The sequence below is a fragment of the Perissodus microlepis genome, chromosome 23 (genome assembly GCF_051167445.1).
Source record: "Perissodus microlepis isolate ML-2025 ecotype Zambia chromosome 23, ASM5116744v1, whole genome shotgun sequence".
Classification (NCBI taxonomy): Eukaryota; Metazoa; Chordata; class Actinopteri; order Cichliformes; family Cichlidae; genus Perissodus; species Perissodus microlepis.
In genome coordinates, this window is record NC_140482.1 from 6,433,874 (window position 1) to 6,460,287 (window position 26,414).

Genomic DNA, 26,414 nt, shown 5'->3' on the forward strand with positions numbered 1-26,414 from the left:
TCTCATATAGAGGATGCACAAATATTTACTAATTTAATTTAGCACATCAGCCTGGGCTCACCTTATTTTCCTTTTTTCGTTTTTACACTCAGTACACATTTCTATCATCCTTACAATGGGCATGTGACTGGGACTGCTTTATCATATTGAACTTTGAACCTCCTACCATTCATGTAGAGGACTCAGGATCAGAATGGCCCTAAAGCATGCCTAACATATTGCATGCAGCAGGACATCCCGGTTGTTTGTCACATTGCATTTGACGTACAGTGTATTAGGACATCGTATGGTAGTATGGGTACTGGAATGCACCCAAAGGACATAAAAGGAAGCTGGGCAGACAGGACAGTGCAAGAGAGGGAGGCTTTGTTTTTGGGGTTATGGAGTTTAAGAGGCGGTGCACAGGTTCAGTGCTGAGTATATTTAGAGAGAAGTAAATGAAACTTTGAGGCATTTTGGTTTGGTGCCCATCGTCAAGATGAAGTCATACGTGCTCCTCCCAGCCCTGCTGCTGTCTCTTGGATGCACAGGTGAGTAACTTTCTGTCCTGATCACTTCAAAATAAGATTCAGTAACTTCACCTTTCCCCCCTCCTTGTCTGTGACTTTGAAGGCATCCCACTTCACAACTCTGAGCTGCAGTCTGCGGCAGACAGCGCTCTGGAAGCAGCTTTGGCAGAGGTCAACTCTGTGTATGCTGCCAGCCACCTTTACAGGGTCACTACAGGCTCTGTCACAAAGGTGAGCCTGTTGTGTGCTTAATGCATTTAACAGTATGGCAACAGCTGATTTGTCCTGAATATCCCACGTGTGACAGGTCATTCCCACGGGCCTGGACACCGTTGACCTGCTGATGGTTTTTCGGATTAAGGAGACTCAGTGTGCAAAGACTTCCCAAGACGACCCTCGGGCCTGTGCCTTCAGGCCTGGCTTCTTTGTGGTGAGACATTTAAACCAATGCTTTCCAAATACTTCAGTGAGATAATAAATAAATTAGCCACGTCAGAAGCTGGAATATTATGTGGATGGTTCCCTGTGAAGGGCTGATATCTGTATCCTGGAGTGGACACATGTTGACTCAGTGCTACAGCCTGTTGTTTACATTGGCACGAGTTTACTGGGCCAGAATGTGCCCCTGTGTGATTGACGGGACAGCGGCCACCAGGTATTTAAAGAAATATCACACAGACTAATAAAGCAGGGTTTTTTCTTGTTTCTTTCTCTTTTACCCACCTTCAGCCCTCCTTCACCTGTTCCACCCGGGTACGAATGATGGCCAGATCTCCCCAGGTGGTCTCTCTGAGGTGCGGCCACGATGGCAGCTCCAGCTCCAGCTCAGAGAGCAGCGAGGAGGTGAGTCAAGAGTCAGAGTGGCACAAGTTAAAGAGCCAAACAGTTGTTGCCCTTTATGCACAGCGCATGAATACCCAGGCTTTGTTTCCACAGGTGTTCTTGAGAAGGAGACAGCAGTTCAATGCCCCATTTGCTAACAGAGGTAAGCACATTTTCACATTTTCTTTTGTCTTTTTCTTACATTGATCTTTATTTAAAACTTTTTTTGGATGTTAAGTGCAAATAAGTGGACTAACAACCTCAAAACTTTTGGCAGTCCCAGCTACAGCTGCACCTTCAGCCCAGCCTGGTGGCTCCCGGTACAACCAGCTGGCAGAAGACCGACCCAGAGGAGACACTTTCAGCAACTATGTAGTGTGAAAGTTCAGCTATCCATGACTTTCTTTTAGGTGCTGATCATATATATTAAAAAAAAACTGAATTAAGATATTTTGCAAATTTTTTTGTCCCCCTTTAATTCTCATTTAATTTACAGAGCTGCTGAATGATTATTGAAACACGAAGAAAATATACCTGTTTTTATGTTTTAAATTTCCATTCGTCAAACGTTATATTGAGCACCAATATGTTTAGAGTGTAAGCAGGGGCGGTCCTAGCCTGTTTGGTGCCCTGGGCGAACACTCCCTCTGACCCCACACCCACACATAAAACATATTAAGGATTGTACATTTACATATTTTATTGTAAAAACTGTTTTTGGAACCATGCTGAATTTAACCAGATAAACATACAAACACACACGCACACATATATATATATGGAGAGAGCAAGTATGCATAGTAGTACGGCTAACAAACAGCCATTATAATTCGTCATACAATGAGAATAGGACAAATCAAAAGTTGACAATGACTAATTAATATTGTGCCGAACACAGTCCAAAAGATTCAATAAGCTACATTAGTGTCTACTGTTTACTATCATAACCAAGTGGCTAACAAACATCACTATACCTACTAATTAATGTTATCTTGTTGTATCTCTGTTGTGGTCAGTGCTATCCTATTTGCTGTTGCATGCTGGGGCAGCAGGTTGAGGGTCACAGACGCCAACAGACTAAATAAACTTATCCACAAGACCAGTAATGTTGTGGGGATGGAGCTGGACTCCGTTAGGGTGGTGTCTGAGAGGTGGATGTTGTCCAAGATAAGGAAAATCATGGATAATACCTCCCACCCACTCCATGGCATGCTGGCTAATCACAGGAGCACGCTCAGAGAGACACTGATATTACCAAAAAGCACCACTGACCGACACAGGAAACCATTCCTACCTGTGGCCATCTCCCTGTACAACGCCTCCATCTAATACACTCTTTTTGCACACGTTTTTTTCTACTCTGTAATATTCTTGTCAATTTTCTTGATATTTATTTATAATCACCTCTGTTAATCCTTGATATTTATAATTGAGTGATCTGTATATATTAGTGCTATTTCTTAAAATCTGTAACATAATGTATTATTTGGAGTTTAGTCTGTTACTGTTACTATTTTTACCATTTCTTCTTGGAGCAACTGTAACTCACATAATTTCCTTAGGGATTAATAAAGTATTCTGATTCTGATTGTTTCAGGATGACCTGCCATTATCCAATGACACATCTGCTTACCTGCATCTTTTGCTCGTTTCTCTTCCTCTTCTTTTCTCTTTTTTCTAAACTGAGCACCTGATGGCTTTGAACTTTTCTTGTCCATCTTCCATTGGTTTTAATTTTGCACTCCAGTATGAACACCCATCCCCCAGCCCGAGGATCACCACAACATAATCTAACACACCTACACCTTAGTTCACAGATTCACTTTATTTTATGTCTGGGATTTCGCACAACCCAGGAACAAATCATGAATACATAATGGGCTCTCATTTACATTATGAATGAAATGTGCTCTATTTGGAAGCAGCCGCCCCCTCCCCTTTTGACAGGTTGTATGTGAGACTTTAAATCATCAAACTGTAAATTATAAATTTTAAATTGTTATTGATCCCTTTACCCCGAGTCCTAAAACGTATATTTATTTTCTTACTCTTCTTATATATATTGTTTGTTTACTTGCACTGCTGTAACTGGAGACTCGTCGTCTATTCTCTCTATATACTGTTCTGTATGTAGCGGAGATGACAATAAAGTTTACTTTGACTTCAGCAGCAGCGAGCAGGCGCACCGAGGGCTCTGCTCACTTTTCGCGTATAGAATTTAGAAACAAAACATTAAATGCAGCGCAAATTATAAGTCTGTATCATAATGTCTGCTGTTTTCGTGTTTGTTGGTTTGTTTTTATTTTGTTTTATTTTGCGAGCTGGTTATTAGATGCCGCTTCAGCCAGCCAGAGAATCCCCCGCCGCCCCGTCCTGTCCTCCCTGTGCCGCAAGCAGAAGGCGCACGTCGCAAACCGATGGCGCCCTTAGTCCTCGCAAATGGGCGATAGAAAACCGACCAGTGCCCATGCAATCCCCAAAATGCGCTGTCATGATGTCGGGGCAGCATGGGTGCAAGAAACTTTCTTTTGCCTATGCCGCCCTGGGCAACGGCCCGTGTCGCCCATATCAAAAACCGCTACTGAGTGTAGTGTAGGATAGGATAAAACCACTAGAGGGGGTGTGTGACCTACCAATCAAACAAGTCGCTTGTAAATTGCACTTGAATGCAACACATCAAACAAACATCCAGAGATGTGCAAAGGTCTTAAGTGACCCCTCATTTCTTTATATTGTGGTGGGAAAATTGGAAGTAGGTGCAATTATTTATTAAAAAGTATGCAAACATACAGGGAAATACAGTATGTAAGGCAAAAACAGAGTTTGTACAATTCTAATGAGCTTTAAAGTCAATATTTGGCATGACAACCTTTATTCTTCCACACAGTCTGAACCCTCTAAGGGAGCTTTCATGTCATGTCTTTAAATTGTCTTCAGGAATAGTTCTCCAGGCTTCTTGAAGGACATTCAGAGCTTTCTTTGGATGTTTCTGCCTTTTGTTCTGTTCTCTGTTAACATGATCCCACACTGTTTCAATAATGTTGAGGTGCAAGCTCTGGGGAGGCCAATCCAGGTATGGTTCTACTGTGTTGTTTAGGATCACTGTCCTGCTGAAGACAATGAAGCTGCTGCCAATCAGAAGCTTTACAGATGGTACTGCACGATGGATCAAAGTGTTATGTGCTTTGTATGTTCATAATTTCATCAGTTTTCACTCCAACACCACTGGCTGAAATGCAAACCATGACACAGCTTTCATCGTGTTTTATATGTAGCTGTCCATACTCACTGTTGTACCTCTTGCCTGATCACCTCCATACTGACTATTAGTTCAACAAAAGATTTAAATTTGGGTTAATTGCTCCATAAGACCTGTGGCCACTCATTTTCAGTCCAATTTTAATATTTCACCCTTTTCTCCCACTTCCCCTTCCATAATAATGGCTTCCTGGCAGCCACCCTTCCACTGAGAGCATTTCTGAGGCTTCAGTGAACAGTTGAGGAATCAGCTGAGGGGCCAGATACATCTATCAGGTCTTTTGTCCTGTTTCTAAAGATGTCTTTCAGACACTGTTCATCTGCCATAAATATTACCATTATTTATTAAATAATAATAAATAAATTACCATTAAATATTGCCATTATCTGTGGCATTTTTCATAAATTCAACTCAAGAAATGGAAACGATGATGCGTTTTTGTGACAGGCTGCTAGCAACAAAGAGACAGTTTAAAACTGGTTCCAATTTGTTTTTTGTGTAGACACAAACACTGGTCATCCCACGAGTTAGTTGCTTTTTTATACTTCAATGACTCATAGGTTAGTGTTGGCAGCTTAACAAAAATATTCTTCAGAAAAATGGTCAGATACAACAACTGGAATGAAAATGAGTGAAAAAGGAGCCAATATCCAAATAAAAACTTTGAAGAAAGGCTCATTGGAAACAAAATAAAAAGAAATGAGGGGTGACTCAAGACTTTTGCACTGAACTACACATAATCTTTAAATTAAGTGAACAAACGACACAGAGACGGGTTGAGGTCTGGTTTAAACATTTATATTGTGATTTTCAGTTTATATGCAAGAGGAAACATTTACTCTCATCTGCAAACATTTTTCTTCATCTGGCCCCACGTGTTCGCCTCAGCACATCGATATAACTTACATACTGTACTGCAGCAAACATCCCGGTAAGGACAATGACGTTCAGTTATAAGAAAAAAAGATACACTGTCTTCAAGGCCTTGTATGGAATCTACACCACCCCACACCACAGCCAGTCTAAATGATCTGAAATATTCATGATATGTCATCCTGGCACGCACGGACATGTCAAAGGACAGCACTAGCACCCTAAAAACGAAGGCATCGCTGCTAGAAATGGAAACCCTTCATAGTCGACCCTCTAGATAACCTCTGACCCTGTGCACCAAGAGATGGAGCAGCAATGGCACCATGAGGAAACGAGATTCCATAGACACAAAGTTGAGTTGAACATTCAGATGATTTGTGTTATAATAAACTACATGATTCGACGCTCTGTACATTAACCGGATAAAATGCATCTCTCCTTCGATACTTCACGTGGCTGAATCCAGCCGGTGCTCGCCACTTCCTGGACGGTGAACTTAAGAAGGCGGCGGGGGGAACCAACGGTAACGGAGCAGCAGCTGCAACTGTACAGATACAAACTGAAGGATAAGGTCCAAAATCAAGCCAGCACACAGGGAACTCACACAGTCCACAAAGATAACCACCCCAGGCCTCCTCCTCCTCCTCTCTCCTTTTCTACAAAGTCCAGTACACGTTTTGCATTAAATTAAATCCAGCTGCACAATCCATGCCATTTTTTTTGGAAACCTTTAGAAGATACTTCCTTTCTGTTTTGACCTCTGTGCAAGACTTTAAGAGTAAGGCTTCCTTCTGATTTGCATTTGTCAAGTGGTGAAACAGTCTAGAAACGCTTAAGACAAAAGATTTTACTGAATCATTGCCTTTCTTTTCTTCCAGATACATTCCATTGTGCGCTAATGTTGATCTGCTCCTCTCTAGGCTTTAATCTATTTAAAAGACACTTACACATATAAAAAAAATCCTTCCATTTACCAATCTTTAAATAATTTTATATAAAAGCAAACCTGACAATCCCTGTTCCATGAAGGCCTTCCCTAATGATGATTAACTACTACCACCATACCATCACATACGCATGCATGCACTCAATGCATGGATGCACGTTCAGTCCATTTCTCTCTCTCTCACACACACACACACACACACACACACACGCACACAGCTTCATGTTTTACAGCTTGTTGTTTACATGTTGTCCATGCAGTACCAAAGCAGAGAGATCATGATGAGTTTTTGTTGTTTTCTGTGTTGCGTCTCCAGTAACGTGGCACAAACTTGTGGCAAAGAAGCAGATGCATGATTTGGCTCAGACCTGGATCCAATAATATTTGCACAAAGTCTTATTATTAGTGTTTACTCAGAGCTGCTTGGTGTACCAGACAAGTGGGGTTATACCGTACGGGGCAAAAACTTCATGTTCCAGAGAGCTTGGATAGTTTAGACACCTCCAACTTAACCTGTTTGAGTCTAAAGTGTCCCAGTATTGTAAACCTCACTCATCCAGAAAGCCAAGCAATAAAAAAAATGGAGAACTAGCAAACACTAATTGAAGATGGTCTGGTTTGGCTTTTAGTATATACACAGTCATTTATTATCGTGTCCCCAGGAGAAGAAAAGAGTAGTCCACTAATGCATTTTTACTTCAGTATATCATTTCACTGTCTATTCATTCGTCTTCATCGTGTCCTTATCGACAAGTTCAACTACTATCCAGTAAGCTTGGTGCCATCCCCTCTTTTGGGTGGGGCAGGAGGGGGTCCTCGTCGTAGTGTTGCATAGCCTGAGATGTTTCCGGACATATAGCCACCGTTTCCTCCGTTGCTTTGCTTTCCTTGGTCCAGGAGCAGCTCAGGAGGCGGCGGGGGCAGCGCCATGTCGTCCATGGTCCCCGCGGGGTCCAACTTGCCTGAGAGGCCGGCAGAGTTGGTGGAGCCCTGGCGTCCCACTGACTTTCGCCTCAGTGTCCTGTTCAGATCCTCCAAGAAGTTGGGCTGGCCTGAGCTACCTTTTGGGGAAGTGGGTGGAGGTGGCGAGAGCGGAGGTGGTTCTGGGGTGTTGTTACTACGCCGCCCGAGCGTGGGCGGAGGAGTCTTTTTCAGGGAGCTCTTTCCCCATGTTGAGTTACTGACGAGGGAGATGGGTGGTGGAGGAGGAGGAGCCTGGGGCTGGGGATTCACCACTGCTACTCGAGGAGGTCCGCCCGTATGGGCGTCATTACCTGGAGGTGGTGGAGGGGGGAAGAGCTCGGAGGCAGGTGGAGGAGGTGGGAAGTAGGCGCACTCAGGAGGTGGGGAAGGGAAGTCGCCACTAGACTGCTTTGCCTGGCTTACCTTGGCCTGCAGTGCCAGGGGCAGGTTAGCCAGGTTGAGCTTTCCTGGTTTTGGGGGAGCAGGAGGTCCATTTGAGGGCTCCTTTGAAGGCGATCCATTGGAGGGAGGACATGAGGAGGGAGGGGCGGTGTTGCCTTGGGGAGCAAACTTGCTGAGCAAATTTCTCCTGGATTCCTCGTAGGAGTTTGAGGCGTTGGACTTGATGCTGGAGTTCCTCTGGGGGGTGGGAGGAGGTTTCTTGCCTCCAAAACTAGAGGAACCAGAGGGTGACCTCCTTATGGGGGAGCCCATGTTTCCAGAAGGAAGGGGAGGAGGAGGTGGCGTCGGACCTGTGACTGGTGCTGGGGGAGGTGGAGGAGGAGGAGGAGGTGGTGGTGGTGGTTGAGCAGGGAAGCCGGTGTTGCTGTCTGGAGGAGGAGGAGGGAATTCGGGAGACTGCAGCTGCTGGCCACCCCCACGCTGCCATTTTGGTTTGGTTTTAACTGCAGGGGGAGAGAGTGGGGCTTTCGAAGTCTCCATTTGATTGCCTGCTTGGGATGAAGCTCCTGGGAACTGACTGGCTAGCTGTTTCACCAGAGACATGGTGGGAGGGGCTCCTGTGGAAATGGTTGGTGGCTTAGACAAACTATGCTGCTTAGGCAGAGTTGGAGGGGGTTGAGTGGAGGTGTGGCCTGTCTGGAGGCTAAACTGCTTCTTAAGGGGTGCAGGTAGAGGAGGGGGTGGTGGTGGAGCTGGGGTCGGGCAACTCATTGTAGCAGGAGGCGGGGCAGGAGGGAAAGGGGAGACTGGTGACATGGGCTTGGGGGCAGTATGAGGGAGAAAGCCTGGGTTGAAGTTTTTCAGTGGTGCTGCCAGGGGTGCAGGAGGAGGTGGAAACTGGGCCGGTACTTGGAACTGTTGAGGAGGAGGAGGTGGTGGCGGCGGTGGTGGAGGTGGAGGAGGCGGGGGTGGTGGTGTGGGGGCAGGTGGTGGGGAATCCTCGAGCCCGCCGTTTGGAGACGGGAGGTCCCGCGGCGGGCTGGGAAACCGCTCCTTCAGCGCTTGCTTGAGTCCACTGTGGTAGACAGGCTGACTCACGGGAGCAGCTGCAATAGCTGGTGGCGGTGGGGGCGGCGGAGGGGGAGGAAATGCAATTCCATTGGTCTGTGGAGCAGGCAGAGGAACTGGCGGTGGAGGGATGAAAGCCGGTGGAGGGATGAAAGCCGGTGGAGTAGCCGGACTGGGTGGGCCCAGTTTCAGCACAGCCATGGCAGACCCGGGGGTTGGCATGGACGGTGGAGGGGGAGGTGGTGGTGGAGGAGGCGGGGGCACATTAGTCCTTGCGGCAATGTGATTGACGTTTGGTTTGATGGGCTGCAGTGCAGGTGGTGTCAGAGTCGTGGGCAGAACCTGCTGGGCTGTAGCAGGGAGGTGAAAGGGTATCTTGCCTCCTTTCTGGTTCTGCAGCCTGGTGATGGTGCTGTACTTGTACATTGTGAGAGCAGGCGACTGATATGACACCGTCTGGACTGGTGGAGGGGGTGGGGGAGGCGGTGGTGGAGGTGGCGGAGGTGGAGGGGGTGCGGGAGCTGGTTGCTGCTGCTCCTGTGGGGGCATGTGGTTGTAGTTGCTGAAGGCCTGTGACTGTTGCTGCTTCTGCAGCTGCTGTTGATGTAGTTGAGCAGACTGTGGTGGTTGTAGCGGTGGCGGTGGTGCTGCCTGCGGTGGTGGCGGTGGCAGCACTACCTCCTGAGGAGACGGATGCTGGGGGGGCGGGTGCTGGTGCTGCTGATGCAGCTGAATTGGCGTCTGGGGTTGCACCAATGGGTGCTGATGCTGTGGGGGGTGGTGCTGCTGCTGCTGCTGGGGGTGGGGCTGAGACTGAGGCCGTGATGGAGGCTGCGCCTGAGGCTGCTGCGGAGGCGGCGTCAGGGCTGAGTGGTCAACTGAATGCTGGCTGTGATGCCGGTGGCTGTGGGAACCGTGCGGCAGCGTGGCCCCTCTGGATGCCTCCATTCTCATCTGCGGAGAACAGAGCGAGTGTTAGCTTTGTCACGTGACTCACACATCCTCCTGCAAACATGCGACTTTAACACGCTGAAACTCATACCTTTGAGTTTTCCTCAATCTGGGTACCCCTCTTCCAGGCCTCTGAAAATATGGAGCTCACCACGCTCTGGGAACGCCCATGAGAGGAGCCCGTATCCACCCCGCTGTCAGAATGGCCCGAATGATTCGACTGGGACTCTGAAAAAACAAATGAAAAACTGTAAGCCTTTTGTAAAAGGCCTCTTATCAATTAGTAATATTGGAAATACATCATAGATGAGTCAAAAGTCCTTCTTAAAAATTTAAAAGATTTGACATAGAATATTTATTATGTACATCTTTTTGCTGTTTCTGAGCATTCTCCAACACAAATGTGTTTCTTTTTAGTGAATCAAGCGAGTTAAAAGTCTAGTGCCTGTTTGTTAATATGTGTGTGTTTGCATTCTTGTTCTGTGTTCAGAGTGACCTCTAACAGCGGTAGGTGAGCATGTCTGAATACACTTTACAATATGCTCCACTTCTATCTGGTAGCATAACTAGCATAACTTAGCATTGACTTAGTAAGAAAAATGGAAGCGCTTTTGTTTTTAAAGCTAAATTGCTTCCATGTTGAATTAACTATACACTGGACATGATGATGCATTTAAAGGAGCCATTAGTGGTGCTTAGCCTAGCTCGTGAGCGAACCGGGTATGCTGGCGGAGCTGGAGCCAGATCTGATGCTAGACGTAGAGAGAGAGGACCAATCGTAGGCTGCCTCTGTCCTCTTCATGGCTTCCTGGTAGTTCAAATACAGCTGCTTCCCATACTGTATGAGATCGAAGAACACAGATGCATTTGATAAATTAAAACAAAACATTTATCTGCTTATTTCTTTGCCTTGAACAGTAACTCTGCTTCAAACCAACCTTTGCGATGCGGATTCCATTCACCCACTGGTGCAGCGTCCTCACATCATCGCAGCACAGATACTTGATGTACTGGGACTTCTTCTGGATTTGTGGATGCTGCAAATAAAACAAGTATTATGATCATTAAGTGCTCTGCACAGACACTGCAAAACGATTCAAAATAAAAGGATTTTTTTAAACAAATAAGATGTGCTATTGACATCGAAGCATCCTCTTGCAATTTATTAGACAAGTGCTTATTCATTACATTAAATGCAGTCAGTAAATAAACTTTCTATTCAGATTAAACTAATCCAATCAACTTCTTTGGAAAAGATCTCCAGAGGCATTTTCTAATAGCAGACTAATGGTACTAAGTGCATGGGGGTAACAGTGAAGTGCTAAGACTGCATATCTACAGGGAGTGCAGAATTATTAGGCAAATGAGTATTTTGTCCACTTCATCCTCTTCATGCATGTTGTCTTACTCCAAGCTGTATAGGCTCGAAAGCCTACTACCAATTAAGCATATTAGGTGATGTGCATCGCTGTAATGAGAAGGGGTGTGGTCTAATGACATCAACACCCTATATCAGGTGTGCATAATTATTAGGCAACGTCCTTTCCTTTGGCAAAATGGGTCAAAAGAAGGACTTGACAGGCTCAGAAAAGTCAAAAATAGTGAGATATCTTGCAGAGGGATGCAGCAGTCTCAAAATTGCAAAGCTTCTGAAGCGTGATCATCGAACAATCAGGCGTTTCATTCAAAATAGTCAACAGGGTCGCAAGAAGCGTGTGGAAAAACCAAGGCGCAAAATAACTGCCCATGAACTGAGAAAAGTCAAGCGTGCAGCTGCCAAGATGCCACTTGCCACCAGTTTGGCCATATTTCAGAGCTGCAACATCACTGGAGTGCCCAAAAGCACAAGGTGTGCAATACTCAGAGACATGGCCAAGGTAAGAAAGGCTGAAAGACGACCACCACTGAACAAGACACACAAGCTGAAACGTCAAGACTGGGCCAAGAAATATCTCAAGACTGATTTTTCTAAGGTTTTATGGACTGATGACATGAGAGTGAGTCTTGATGGGCCAGATGGATGGGCCCGTGGCTGGATTGGTAAAGGGCAGAGAGCTCCAGTCCGACTCAGACGCCAGCAAGGTGGAGGTGGAGTACTGGTTTGGGCTGGTATCATCAAAGATGAGCTTGTGGGGCCTTTTCGGGTTGAGGATGGAGTCAAGCTCAACTCCCAGTCCCACTGCCAGTTTCTATAAGACACCTTCTTCAAGCAGCGGTACAGGAAGAAGTCTGCATCCTTCAAGAAAAACATGATTTTCATGCAGGACAATGCTCCATCACACGTGTCCAAGTACTCCACAGCGTGGCTGGCAAGAAAGGGTATAAAAGAAGAAAAACTAATGACATGGCCTCCTTGTTCACCTGATCTGAACCCCATTGAGAACCTGTGGTCCATCATCAAATGTGAGATTTACAAGGAGGGAAAACAGTACATCTCTCTGAACAGTGTCTGGGAGGCTGTGGTTGCTGCTGCACGCAATGTTGATGGTGAACAGATCAAAACACTGACAGAATCCATGGATGGCAGGCTTTTGAGTGTCCTTGCAAAGAAAGGTGGCTATATTGGTCGCTGATTTGTTTTTGTTTTGTTTTTGAATGTCAGAAATGTATATTTGTGAATGTGGAGATGTTATATTGGTTTCACTGGTAAAAATAAATAATTGAAATGGGTATATATTTGTTTTTTGTTAAGTTGCCTAATAATTATGCACAGTAATAGTCACCTGCACACACAGATATCCCCCTAAAATAGCTAAAACTAAAAACAAACTAAAAACTACTTCCAAAAACATTCAGCTTTGCTATTAATGAGTTTTTTGGGTTCATTGAGAACATGGTTGTTGTTCAATAATAAAATTATTCCTCAAAAATACAACTTGCCTAATAATTCTGCACTCCCTGTACAAGAACTATTTGATGTGTTCAAACCTCTACTAAACAGATGCAAAGGAGGACACGTGTACATCCCACCCATGTTATCATGCCTCATTTCTCTTGTTATAGATTTCTTCAGATATGCAGACATCTAATTATTTGACTTGCAAAATGTGTTTACAAGATCTGTATCACACACAGAACTGGACATCATCCGTAGCTTTCTTAGCCAAGTGCTCATTTGTGCCGGTTTAGGTCTCTGGAGGAACATTAAGATCTGCTGTTATTTGCAGGCCAATCAGGACAACGCAACGTTTCACCATGTAGTTACAGGGATTCACCTTCAAGGCCAGGCAGTAGTCAGTGGGAGCTTTGTATTTGCTGCGGTAGTCCTGCCCGTAATACACGTTAACATGGTCCAACTGCAGGAAGCACACGAGATCTCTGGATGCCTGTGGAGAAAGAGAGGCAGGGGACGGTGTCATGTACTGATGCGTGGTTGACCTAAAAGAGACCGCTGTTGGCTGCTGCTGCTCTGTGTGAAGAAACTGAATTTTACCCACCACATTTGTGCTGTCGTTGTATAGAAACATGGAGCTTCACTCATGCCGTTTTAGTGCATGAGTAAAACAGTTGCAGAATGGCTTGAAATAATTATGCAAAGTCCTTCATTTGTCCACGTTTTGTGTGTATATGCTATTAAAGGTCTAACTTACATCTAGAATGCCCTATTCAGTATCAAAGCTGGGACTGAAATGTACTATGGGACTTATAAATGTCTCCATGGTGCCACTGTGAACTGCAAGTGTTAAAATTTGAAAATTACTTGGGAGGATGGTGGTGTTAAAAAGGGAGCATGTGCACTCAAATGATGATCAAATGATCGTACACCATCCGTCACTGACCTTGGCTTTGCCTTTGGGGACGTAGTAGATCCCCGAAGCCCTGAGGAGGAAGTAACGCTTCTTCCATGACTTTTTCCCATCTTCTTTGAGCCACAAGATGCCCTCGATCTCTGGCACAGACACTGAGCCACCACAGAAACATTCCTGAAGTATTGCACAAAAACCCATTAAATAATTCATCTAACTAACGCTCCATATTAGCAGGAATGATACAAACGTCTGCGGTTTGCTTTATAAAACACCATATTACCTCTAATAAAGCCTCTTTGTTCCTGTCGGCCATTTCTGATGTCTCCTTCCGCCCCAGCAAATAGTTCTGGAAGCAATTGAGTAAAACAGTGAAGTCAGTGGAGGGATGGGAGGGGGAGAAAGTCTCACCTTATCCTATGTGTAAATAAATTATTCACTTTCACTTGCTTTGACCTACTTCTGACACTCCTACACAAACACACACTCTGTTATTCACTCTCTGGCTCTATGCAGGCACTCAGCATGCATAAACAATGCTTCTGCGAGTATAACATACACAGTCGGCATTTGCACACCGAACGCAGAGCAGTTAAAAGAGGAGAGGATGTTATCTGCCCCTCGGTCTGTTGAACACGCCACCATACGTGTGTAGCTTTAACGTAATGGGCGGTCACCTGAGGGTTCTTGAAGAGGGCGTATTTCTCAATGCGCTCTATGAACATGAGCTTGTTGTGGCTGTCCCGGGTCCAGTTTAGCAGATTCTCCACCAGGTTCTCGTGGTCCTCAAAAATACGCTCTGAGAAAAAGGAGGAGCGAGAACAGGTAATGAAGAACAGGCGAGAACAGGTTTCTTTTGCTGCCCTGGAACTGGGGCCGTGACTATTACATATTACTTTGTGTATTATGCTGCGAGAACCCCTGAACTTCGACCCTATGCTACAAGCGCAGATTGAACCAAAACCATAAACAATGTTTATTCAACTCAGGCGATTGCTCCCTTACCCATCTGCAGCTCAGTGATGGTTTCCACCAGAGACCAGTCAGGGCTGTATCCACAGTGGGACTTATCCAGCAGGCTGTCTAGCACCTGCCTGACTGTCTGCCGCTCGTCTACCATCATGGTCTTTGAGCTCTCGTCGGACATGTGGACCCTGATCACCAGCTGAGGAAGGCCAAGAGGGAAACGTTAAAACATGATATCAATATGTAAGATTTATCGTCATGCATGCATTAGATCGGGGGGGGGGGGGTCAAACATAAGGCTTGGGGGCCAGAATTAGCCCAGCAAATACTCCAATAAGGCCCACTGGACAGCTTTGGAAAATGCGGAGGGAACGGCGTACCGGCACAAAAGTTAGGTGCACACAAATTTTATAATAATTTATATAATATAATGTGTTTTTCTGGATACACTGTGCTTTTTCAGCATTCAAAGATTGATGACACCGTGTCAGAGCACTGGCTATGAATTTCAGAAGGATCAGGCCTTAACTTAACAGAAAAGTTAGCAATAGTTCTTTTCCTATTACAGCTACATCCACTTCTGTCGTGCCTAGGCTGCTCACTAGGGCTGGGTATCATCACTGATTTCTATAATCCATTCGATTCCGGTTTTCAAAGTCCCGATTCGATTCAACTTAGCCTCAGACAGTCAGAAATATTATAATTCTGATCATTTATCAGTACTGACTTCATCAGAATTGTGAACATCACAGCAGATGCCTTTGTGTGAAAGGAACTGAGAATAAAACACAGAAAAACATGAAGGAGATTTTCCTGGTCTGGCTTTTTATAGCAGATAACCTTAAAAATATTCTACAATGTTCTGCATATAAAGTTTAAATTTCTTCAGTATTGAACAACAGAAAAAATAGGCTTTCTTGTCCGAGGTCATTTAAGTGAAAAAAGAAAAAGAAAAGAAAAAGACAGCAGCCGACAGCGCTGTAAACAACGGTAGACTGGTGGGTAATAAGCGAATGAATAATACAGAAAACAGAGATTGGAGACGGGAAACTGTTCTTGAAGTACAGAGAGAGATAGAGAGAGAGCTAGCTGTGCATGGAGTGTGATTTTAATAGTCGTGGAAGCAAAACAGCAAAATTCATGACGACATTGATCAAGTGTGACGCGCAGTTTGCTGCTTCTTTTGCTGCTTCTTTTGCTGCTTCTTTTGCTGCTTCTTTTGCTGCTGGCTCGGTGAATTTTGGTTGGAGAGAGACAAAACCTGCAGCTCAGAATCAGCGCAAAAAGACGTAAACACAGCGCGGACCGGACGCATCAGAATCGCTAAGCTCCGACAGCGTGTCCGTCTACGGGCCGTCGAGTGAGAAAGCCGAGAAAGACAAAGTTGATTCTGATGCGTCGGGTCCGCTCCGTGTTTACGTCTTTGTGTGGAATCCCTGTACCTGCTCTCATCTGCTGTTTGGTTGTTGTTGAAATGGTTTTGTGAGCTTTAATCTGAGAATCTGGCGTTTCTGGCAAAACACAGTTATATTTAAAAGTCGATTCAGGATTTAATGAATTGATATCGCTTTATTCAAGCTACTCACCTCCCACTTCCACCTGCACTTTCAACTGGACCACGGCCAATCAGAGAGGTCCCGCCCCTTACTATCTCTGATTGGTTTAGTCCACGATAGGGGCATAATGTGTGTCTGTTGTTGACCATGGGAAGGTTGCAGATTTTTTTTTTTCGCTACCCGAACAGTTGGTCGCACAGGTGCAACCAAATATTTTTTTTTAGTCGCACCACTGAAAAATTTGGTCGTATTTGCGACCAAATTGGTCGCACTCTAGAGCCCTGTAGATGCTAAGAATTTGGAAGTCTCAGGTGATCTTCAGGAAATTTGACCTTTAACCTTCATGTCAAGGTCACTGGAATTCAAACTCTTCTGAGATTTTTAAATGGTAAACAGGATGATTCCTATACGGCGCTCTTCTACTCTCCCGGAGCACTCAAAGCTCTTTATACAACATGCCTCATTCAATCATTCACACTACCATTCTTAAAAGCTTGTAAGTTCTTACTATCCAACATTCACACACATTCATACTCTAGTGGATACATCGGGTAGTATCTTGTCCAAGGATATTTGGCATGCAGACTGGAGCAGATAGGGATTAAATCGCCAACCTACTGATCAGTAGACCCACCCCACATTTTGTATTTTAGTAGATACACCTATGGTATCAATTTGAAAATCCTGGGAGCAATCTTACTCAATTTATTGTGTTTAAAGATTTTCAGAAAACTTAACCTCTGACCTCTAGGTTGAGGTCACTGAAATTCTAACTCGCACGAGATTTTTAGTATTTTTTTGTGTAAAAGCTGAACATTTTCCAATTTGTAGCTTCAGTTTAGTGAAAGAATGACATCTTATCATGTGTTCATGAGGATCATTTTAAACATTTACTGGATCTCCATGTCCCACATATGGCCACTAAACATGACTACGAATATGGCTGTAGTTTGGGCATCTTTAAGCAACCAGAACACGAAAGCTTAAACTAATCTGAATGTGACACACTCGCACACGTGCCAAATCCTGGATCACACAATCGCAGCCTCGATGTGTGAAACCAAATAAAGCCCCGGATTCCTTGACCCTCCTGCATGTCACCTCCCACTGCGACCCCGACGTCCAATCGCGTGCCAGTACGGATGATTGAAGTGAAGCGCAGACCAATGAGAACGCAGGGACAGCGATGAGTCTCAGACATGGGGGGAGTCTGACCTACATTTCTCACAGGAGACCCCCCCCCCCTCACCACTCAGAGGGAAAAAAGTTAAATTAAATCTAACATCTAAATCCTTTAAGATCCATTTCTTATCCAGATGAAGTCAAACTGCTTCGGTGAAATTCAAATCATTGCTGGTCGTGTAAAACGCCGACAACAGGGCACGAATAATTTAGCACATCAAAGCTCTCCTGTGTTAGCTGAGGTTTTTTTTCCTTCTCGTGTCCTGTCTGTACCAGTACCCTTTATCTAGCCATACTCTAGCCCTGTTCGCTGTAACACTATTGGGCTTCAACCATTCATTGCATGCAAAAAAAGGACACCATTCTGTTAAATGGCATTGGTCTCATTCAAAGAGACGGTTCATTCACCGGCCTGGGGGGGGAAAAAAACAAAACAAAAGGCCTGCCTGTGTGAGGAGTCCCGTATCGACCTCGCAGTGGAAGCAAACTGTCAGTGCGGCAAGGCGCTCCTGTTGTTCAGCTGATACGCGGGATAAATAACATGTCTTATGAGGATCTGCGTTATATTTCTGAAGCCCGTCTCCGCTTCCTTGCTCCCTCCTCCAGCAGACGCACACACATAATCAAACACTGCAATGACCTATTTTCTGCATGCTTCATTGCCTCGCTGTGAATGAAGTTCACAAAGAAATGCGGCGTGCACGAAATATGACAAGACGGCAATTATTCAAAGTCAGAAGGGCTTCATATCCCTGCACTTTCTAAGAGTCAGCGAGTTAAGAGGTGGTCCTACCTTTTTGACTTGTGCCTCCTTGATTTTCTCCAGGGCGACTCTGATCTTCTCCGCCTTCAGTTTGGCAGCTTGCTCCTCCTAGATGAACACACAGGAGTGTGTTAATACAGCACACACATAAAAAATGCCTTTTGATTTTATAGCCTCATCCTCGTCATACATCCGTCACTCCTTTGGCAGGAATAACACATGCAGCTATGCACAACTTCATGAAAAAAAGCATCTGGAATGATGGCGCCTTGTGTCACGGGCAGAAATCTAAATTTCCCCCATGCTCCAGCTACTTACCTGCCCCCTCCAACAAGATGCCATCACCTCCATTCCTACAGGTTGTGTAAGCTTCCACGTGTGTTTTATTACTTGAGCGTGATTGTTCAATTAGACAAATAGACGCAATTATGATAAAAGACGCCGTGGCGGCATTGGCTCCTCAAAAATGGTGCTCCGCTTGCTGTATATGGTTTCATGCCGGATTCATGTGAAGCTGCGGCGGTTTCTTTTGATCATGCTATACAGCAGAAGGGGAGACAATAGTAGAAGATCCCCCAAGGGTGAGAGGCTGCAGATGAATGTAGAATCAGCTCAAAGAGCATCCATGCAGCCAACTTAAAGATGCCCCCCCCAAAATGCTCAAAATGGGAAATATCCAGATGTGTCCGTAACTTGATTTAAAAATATGACAAAAGCGGTTTCTTCTATTCAAATGAACAAAAATCTGTTTGCCACCTTTCACACCAAGATTAAAAAACAAAAAGTTATTCCAGCGTGATTCCCAGTCGATCAAAGTCCGCCTTGCATTCACATCTGCCGTCACCCAGAGATGACAGCGGTCGAGCTAGCTGAGACGGTGCTGAGCGAGGACTTTAGTGATGGCATGGGTTCACTGACACGCAGACATGTGTGGCCAAGACGAGCACAATTTGACTAAAACGGCAAGTGAGACAGTAGGGAGGAAAATGCCCCTCCCCCTTCCTGCTTCCTCCCCTCTCCATCACTCGTTTCCTCTCTTTACAGCAGATGTAGGGGTTTGGGAGCGTACCCAATCGAGGGGAGCATAATCCCCACAAAAAAAGGTACCAGGAGGAAGGGCCGCCCAACCAGCAAACTCCGTTTAAAGGACCCTGAACCCTTTAGCCAATCGGGACGAGGCGGGGGAAGACCATGACCGACTATGGCCCTGAAGCTAACTCACAGAGACAAGGACGGAGAGTGGGTGAATGAGAAGCTGAGGTGCTGAATATTTGAAGTCATGTGTACACACGAGCATGTGTGTTCAAAGAGAGAGGGTGAGGGGTATTAACAAGTGCTCCCCAAGCCTCTTATCTCAAGAAGCCCCTGCCCGCTCCTTGACCCAGACTACCTTTTCCACATGACCGACTCTAGGGCACACACACATTAAAGCTTTAAAACCAAGAGTGTGTTTGGCCAACACATAGTGGCAGGCTTTTACCCACCCCAATGTGTGTGTGTGTGTGTGTATAAGACTGAGTAAGAGCAACAGTGATCAAGAGGTCACGCAAGTTGTACAGATTACAGTCGGGAGTCAATTTGAGTCCCACTGTGGGTTCAGCCTCAGAAATGTCAGCGTGGACAACCCGCCCCCCCCCTCGCTCTCTCATCTATTATTCCCTCTCTACACAAGACATACTCCCTGCTTTTTATTAGACATTAGACCGACTCCGATTCGACAGGCGTTTTCCATTCCACTTCCACACTGAGCCACACCAGAGCCAATTTTTAAAAAAGCTCTTCTGCCTAGTCTGTAAAAAAAAAAAAAAAGAAAGAAAGAAAAAAGAAAAAATCTTGGCAGCCACTTCCTTTGATGTCTTTCCACTCTCTCCCGCCTCGCTTGTTCCCAAGCATCCCGCGCTCATTCAGTATTCTGATTCGCGAGCGAGGAGAGGGAGAAAACTTGTGAGTCCAGGCGATCGCGGCTCGCCTTCTTCTGTTCTCTGGTGGAAAGTGTAACACTAACACATAAACCCCCTCACAGCCTGTAAAGATGCAGGCTATCACTCCTCTCCCCTTAAAAAACAACAACAACATAATATACAGCTGAGTGCTCTGTTTACAGCAACAGGCACCAATGTTTTGAACCACTGAATCAATCCAAAAGATTTGGTGACTATGTCCGTGTAGCATCTCAGTTATCCTGGTATTCTAAGGAGCTTGGAAAGAAAGGCGACTGGTGGATGTCCCTAGTGGGACATGTCCTTGTCTATGGCACAACATAGAAGAGCCACCTCGAGAGGACAAGACTCAGCTGTACGTCTGCATCTAAAGGACAAAGGTCACTCTTTCAAGGATCCCAATGTCCACATTTTGGACAGAGAAGACAGATGGAAGAGGAGCGAAAGGAGCCATCTATGTCCAATGTGAACGACCATCCTCGAACAGAGGGGATGGCTTACAGCACCAACTGTCTAACACCTAAAATTAAGGACGGCTCAACGCCCACTCATATCTTGCGTCAGTCGATCGCAACAGGTCACATGATAGGGTGAGGCAAAGTCCACCCAAAACCTCTGCTGATAATAACCCTTTTTCACACCTTAGCTCATGTGACGATGCACATGATCATCAAAAAACTTAAAGAAGTCCAGTCGCTTTTCTTTCCCAGCTTCTTAGATAAGGTGACTGCAATTCTTATATCCAGCTCTAAAACCTGAGGGCAGATGAGCTGACAGTGTCGCTGCCGTCACCCATTATATTCAAATAATAAAGGACATCACTGAAAGGGCTCACAATTTACTGCCAACAGCCACTAATGGAGATCTCTGTGTGGAAAACTGTAAACTTTCAGTTTCTAAAGACACACACTGTAACATTCTCTTCTAGTTCATCAGCATTATAGAATTTAAGGATTTAATATCCAACCAACTTGGAATCAGCTGATTTGTACTTTCTTGCTATGCATTGTGTATTAAAGGTGGGATAACTCACAAGCAATGAGCTCCAAACTACAAATATGCACACATATGCTCAACATAAACTTTGCAAAGAAGCCAAAGGCAGCGGCCAAAGCATCTACTCAGAGGTTAAAAGAGGTGATGGGAGCATCAGACACGACTTGGATTATAGAGACATTTGAATAACAAAACTAAGCTGGAGTCCAACTTAGATTTGTTTTTTCAGTTAAACACAAATTCCACTTTTGGCTAGCACGTAGGGTTATTATCTCAACTATGGGTGAATCAAGTAATGGTTTAGTCTCTATAATGCGAGAAACTCATTGTGAGCAAGCTCCATCTGCTGAACTGTGACATGTGACCAAAACCCATAGAGAAATCTATCAAGTAGACTTTGTTCACATTTGTTTTGCCTCTTGTGTAGCCAGTTTTTCTAAAGCACAGATGAACCTTTCAAAATAAGAGAAAGGCAACAAATCATGCCATTTAAAGCCCTGCAAGCACACACTGGTTTCTGTTTCAGACTTCTAAACAACTCAAAATATTAAAAGTAATGATTTAATACTGCGTAATAAATGCTAATACATTAATAAATTTTCCCCTTGTAAGCTTTTATTGCTCAGAGAAGACTGAGTGCAAATCAAAAGCCAGCAACATGAAGTTAGAAAGAAGGATCGAACAAAATGAAGGCCCACAGACAAAACACCACATGTGGAAGCATGTTTGAAAAAATCCTCTGTTCTATAATCACTCTCAGCATGGACTTTACCACAAAGACGAGCAGAGCAGAAGACAGGAGCAATGCACACAGACACAAACACGAATGCACAGGAGAGGAATGAAAGAAAAAAGTGTATGAGGAAGTCACCTTGGTCAGGAGGTGAGAAGGCTTTCCAGCTATGCTTTTCAGAATGAGCGAGGTTTCTTGGTCCAGATAGGAGTGCTTGGGTGGAGGAGAAGATGGGGGGGAGGATAAGAGCAGAAGAAGAGACAAAATATAGAGAAGTCAGTGCCAGGTGATTCTGTGAGGCTTATTAATCACAAGTGTTTTGATCTGTTTTTGTACAGAGAAGCGTGGAAGCGAGAGAAGGTTTCATTAATGCGCAGCAGCGATGGTTGTCATTAGATACAGCTGTTGGAAAAGAGGCAATGATTATGAGAGAGAAAAGCGTGAATACACGGTATATTCTCTGAAACCTAGACTCCACAGCTACACTATCACACCACACACACACACACACACACATCAAACACACACACGACAGCTCAATTGTAAAAATTCTGTTGCACCTAACGTCCATTAACCTTGAAACAATTAACTGTGCACACCAACTGGAGAAATTGCTCAATCATTCACAAACACACACACTTACGGTGGCCCGATCCACTTCGCCCTCTCGCGAGGTGAAGTCAAGCTGCCGTCTGGCCGGCTTACTGTTGGCTCGTCGTAGCGTGACATGCTGGAAAAGTCGGGTGGGTGCAGGCAGGTGGGGTGTGTGCGTGTGTGAGGACAGAGGCCGTGGATATAAGAAAGGATGCAAACACAGACAGTGTAAACACATGCAGGTGAAAACAGGGGGGACATGCGAGAGACTGTCATGGCCGTCCGACCACGGCATTGCTTTTGTTAGTGAACATTTGTTAGGTGTTGACATTGTAATCCGAGTCACACTTGACTAGATTGCAATGCATTCACAGACAGCATCGAATGCACAATACAGAGGCTGCATTGTGCATTTACTTTGGATAGACTTCAGGCATGCAGTTCCTTCCAATCAGTATGTGTGTATAAACATGCTTGGCTTCGTTAAGGTCTATGCTTAGTACTTTCTCACTTCTCCTGACTTACAAACTGAACTGACCGCAGTCCTTGTGTACATTACACTTACCGTCACATCTGGAAAGACTCATTTAAACCGTCTGATACGTCTATGTGTGTGTTTCAGTGTGGCTCGTACCTCTGTATTGGTTTGGTTTTGTCCTTGTGAGATTGGGCTGCCCTGGCTCTCCACCTCTCCTCCTGTCACTTTATCCGTATCCAGGGAGTCCATGCTCGAAGCTGAGGCACATGCTGAGTTCACACTAGACCGCTGGGATGGTGTGTCCTGCTCGGTGACAGCACCGACCGAACCAGTCCTCCGATGCTGCCCTCCGCTGCCGGACGATCCGGACGAGGGCCGCCGGATGGTGCTGGAAGAAAATGAGGAGGAGGAGGAGGAAGAGGAGGACGTCTGACGTGCCGCTTCATCCATGCTCAGGGAGGCCTTCTCTAGCTGAGAGGTGATGTCATCTAGGGAGATGTTAGAGGCCGCGGGGCGAGCAGTGGCGCTGCCACCTCGTACCGTGTTGGCCGGTGATGCTCGAGTACTGCTGCTTGCACTTCCTGTTGGGGCGGGTTTCAATTTGACAGTGAAATTAATATTTGATTGAATTAAATATTGACACAAGAAGAAAGATCTCAACAAAACTGACTGTTTTCTATAACGCTTCACCTTTTCTCTCTCTGTTATAACTTTGCAGGTGTTTATTTCTCTCAACCCCAGTTTTACACTTTTGTTTCATCCCACAAAGACTTCCTTCTTTTTGATGCACAGCAGTGTTTCCTAACCACAGGGGGTATATTTGTGTTGCAGCTAGGGGGGACATGGAAAGATTACCTATGGTATCAATTTCAAAATCCTAAACATGATCAAAATGTGAAAAAATGGTTGATATAGGTAGCCTAAAATGTGGATAAGTAATTGAACTTGTTTGCTAAATGCAGTATGTATATGGAATACAAATACAGCTGCTGAATAAACAGCAAAAACTACAAGCTGGCTAAGAGCATGAATAAAAAGGTGGAAACCAGCAGTGTAGAGCAGGGGTGTCAATATAAGGCCAGGGGAACAGAATTCCCCTCCCAAAGACTCCAATCTGGCCCGCTCGATGGCTTTTGAAGATTTCAGACTTTAGTTTTACAGCTTATACTGCCCTACTTTTTCTTACATTAAGATATTTCAGGGATTTTAAATGTGTAGTTAAAGAAAGGGGAGTTCCACAGGTCCAGCGTACCTAAGATCAAAGTGGGCTGCATTGTATATATTCCTCCTGATTGCTATTTATTCCTGCTGTCTTACTATTTATATTTTATTCCTGCACAGTTGGTGTGGAGAACCCATAATATGATTGTACATGGACAATGACAATAAAGGGTTATTCTTATATTCTATGTGGGCCACCCATGGTGTAAAATATGGCTAGCAGGTAAGCTGAATGTGATGGTTCAATAACAGATGAAGAAGACTAAAAACATTCCCGATCAAGTTTAAAATGAGGTTAAATTTAGATGAGGTGGAAGTGATGGAAGGGCTCTTGAGCTCATCTGACTGGGCTGCAAGCTGGAAGCCACTGCTGTACAACAATCTCAGACATCATGCCTTACAATTGACTACTATCTGAAAGGATACCAAATGATAACAGTCTCACTTCTTCACAATGAGTATCAAATTGTTTAGGAACTGCACTTTTTGTTTTAAAAGCCCATAATTCAGCAGGACTACCTCCGCTGCTTCCTCCTCCACTGGTGCCTGTGTGCTTAGTGCTAGCACTGCGCCCTCCAGCTGCCCTCTGCTGGCCTTTGCTCTGGCTGCGAGAAGTTGAGTTTGGTTTGGAAATGGTATTCAACTCCTGCTCGATGGAGCACAGGTCAGCCATCAGGGCATCCAGGTCCACTGTGTCACCTTGGTTCAACGCCTCTGCAAGGAGCAAAGCAAGAGTTATTGCCAAAGAGAGGGTTATACTAATAAGTGCATCTCTGTTCTGTTGTTATACTGATGGGGACTCTGAAGTGAGGTCTTACCATTTATGTTATACATTGAGAAGCGGTAGGAAAAGTTGGCCATGTTCGTCTCCTGCCTGAGAGGAGGTTTCTGCAGTGCTTTCTGCGGCCTGCCATCATCCAGACTCTGCAATGTGCGCACACACACGAAACTCATAAGATGCACATTTGCAAAACACACATTCACACTCTGACACTACAGTCAAAGCGCATCGTAACAACCTCGTCTGCCTGCCAGACTCCTCAGTTACCCACAGACCTGCACAAATACTATGTGGTGGTGGTGGGAGTGGAGTTGCTAGGATACAGTAAAGGGAGACAGGATTAGCAGTGTTAAGGTTGCTATGGATACAGCCCCATCCTTTCTCGGTGCTCTGTCTACGTTTGTGTAACAAACCACCCCCTTAGTGTGTGTGAGTGTATTTGTGTTTTAACCTGTGTGAGCTTGTCCAGCTCTCCCAGCCAGGCTCCAAACATCTTGTCCAGGTCCTGGTCCTCCTTGTCACTGTCTTCCTCTGCTCCATGGTCCAACTCATCATCAGATACCTGGTCCATCTACACACACACGCACACACACACACACACACACACACACACACAAATGCAAAAGAAACAGAAAGGAAAAAAAATAAGACATAGACAATTTCACATGATTACAAGTCACACCCACATAGCAGGAATGATCTAAATGAGGAAAGAGGGGGGAAAAAACAAAACAAAACGCAAAAACAACTTAATCTCATGCCAACCTCACTGCCTGTTACCATGACAACCGTTCGCAGACCCCTAGCGGGCACCCTGTGCTGTGCAATCACCCTGTGGTGTCTTGTGTGCTGTGCATCACTGACACGCCCAGCACCTCTACTACCAGTTCAAGAGCCAACACAGAGGGAGGAGCAGAGCATCTTCCTCATGTCTGCAGAAAAAAAACCCCACTCTTTTCTTTGGAGACCCACAGATCACTGTTGAATTAAGATATTAATCAGACCACACGGAGCAATAGCATGTGCTGTTAAAGGCCGGTGGATAATAGGATGGAAAGCATAGCTGGCTCGCTGAGAATGCCCAGCTGTTTTTAGTCAAAGGTGATGGCAGAGCTCCCTCTAGTGGGTTAAATGGAAAGTGGCGCAACACCAGCATGCATCCGTTTGCCTGGCCGACTCGAGTCTCATATATCCAACAATTAAACAGAATCAGAATAAAATCAGGAGGAAATCTGACGCTCTAGAGTCAAAGCTAAAATGTCTAACCCAATCCTTTTCATACACACAAGGACGCCACAGTAGACAAAACACTGAATGAATGATATGAAGGAGGCAAACAACAGAAAATGGCTCCAACTGACAACGCAAAACAATCTGCAGCCTTGATGTGTGCCTACATTCATCCTCATTTCCTTCTCTTTCTAATGCGATGGTCTCCGGTCCATGTGAAAAAAATATGTTCACCCAAATGCCGATGTGCACCGAGGAAGATCGTTCACTAATCTGGTGACAGACCTGTCAAGTGGAAGCAAAGTACGGTTGAGCACAGGAGGAGGAGGAGGTCATGGCTCTGATACCCGGTCAGATGCCAGAGGAAGTACAGAGTGCAGAAACACATTTTCTTACTGCACACTTTCAGCTTGGCACACACAAAGAAAAATATTA

The 26,414-nt window shown here is 45.1% G+C and overlaps 2 protein-coding genes across 2 annotated transcripts; one reads left to right on the top strand and one right to left on the bottom strand.

Annotated features, from left to right (window-relative positions):
• Positions 1 to 409: 409 nt before the first annotated feature.
• spp2 (secreted phosphoprotein 2) lies at positions 410 to 1,790 on the top strand. The gene is made up of 6 exons (XM_084922072.1): positions 410 to 530; positions 613 to 740; positions 817 to 939; positions 1,239 to 1,352; positions 1,446 to 1,494; positions 1,609 to 1,790. The coding sequence occupies exons 1-6, from the start codon at positions 479 to 481 to the stop codon at positions 1,710 to 1,712; spliced, it is 570 nt and encodes a 189-aa protein (XP_084778198.1). The 5' UTR covers positions 410 to 478; the 3' UTR covers positions 1,713 to 1,790.
• Positions 1,791 to 5,372: 3,582 nt separating this feature from the next.
• LOC146360881 (ras-associated and pleckstrin homology domains-containing protein 1-like) lies at positions 5,373 to 21,762 on the bottom strand. Its single transcript, XM_084920794.1, has 11 exons — positions 18,325 to 21,762; positions 18,037 to 18,114; positions 14,545 to 14,704; positions 14,217 to 14,338; positions 13,823 to 13,888; positions 13,573 to 13,716; positions 13,009 to 13,119; positions 10,732 to 10,830; positions 10,511 to 10,631; positions 9,885 to 10,021; positions 5,373 to 9,796 (listed from the first exon to the last, which is right to left on the bottom strand). The coding sequence occupies exons 1-11, from the start codon at positions 18,355 to 18,357 to the stop codon at positions 7,172 to 7,174; spliced, it is 3,696 nt and encodes a 1,231-aa protein (XP_084776920.1). The 5' UTR covers positions 18,358 to 21,762; the 3' UTR covers positions 5,373 to 7,171.
• Between the last annotated feature and the right edge of the window lie 4,652 nt (positions 21,763 to 26,414).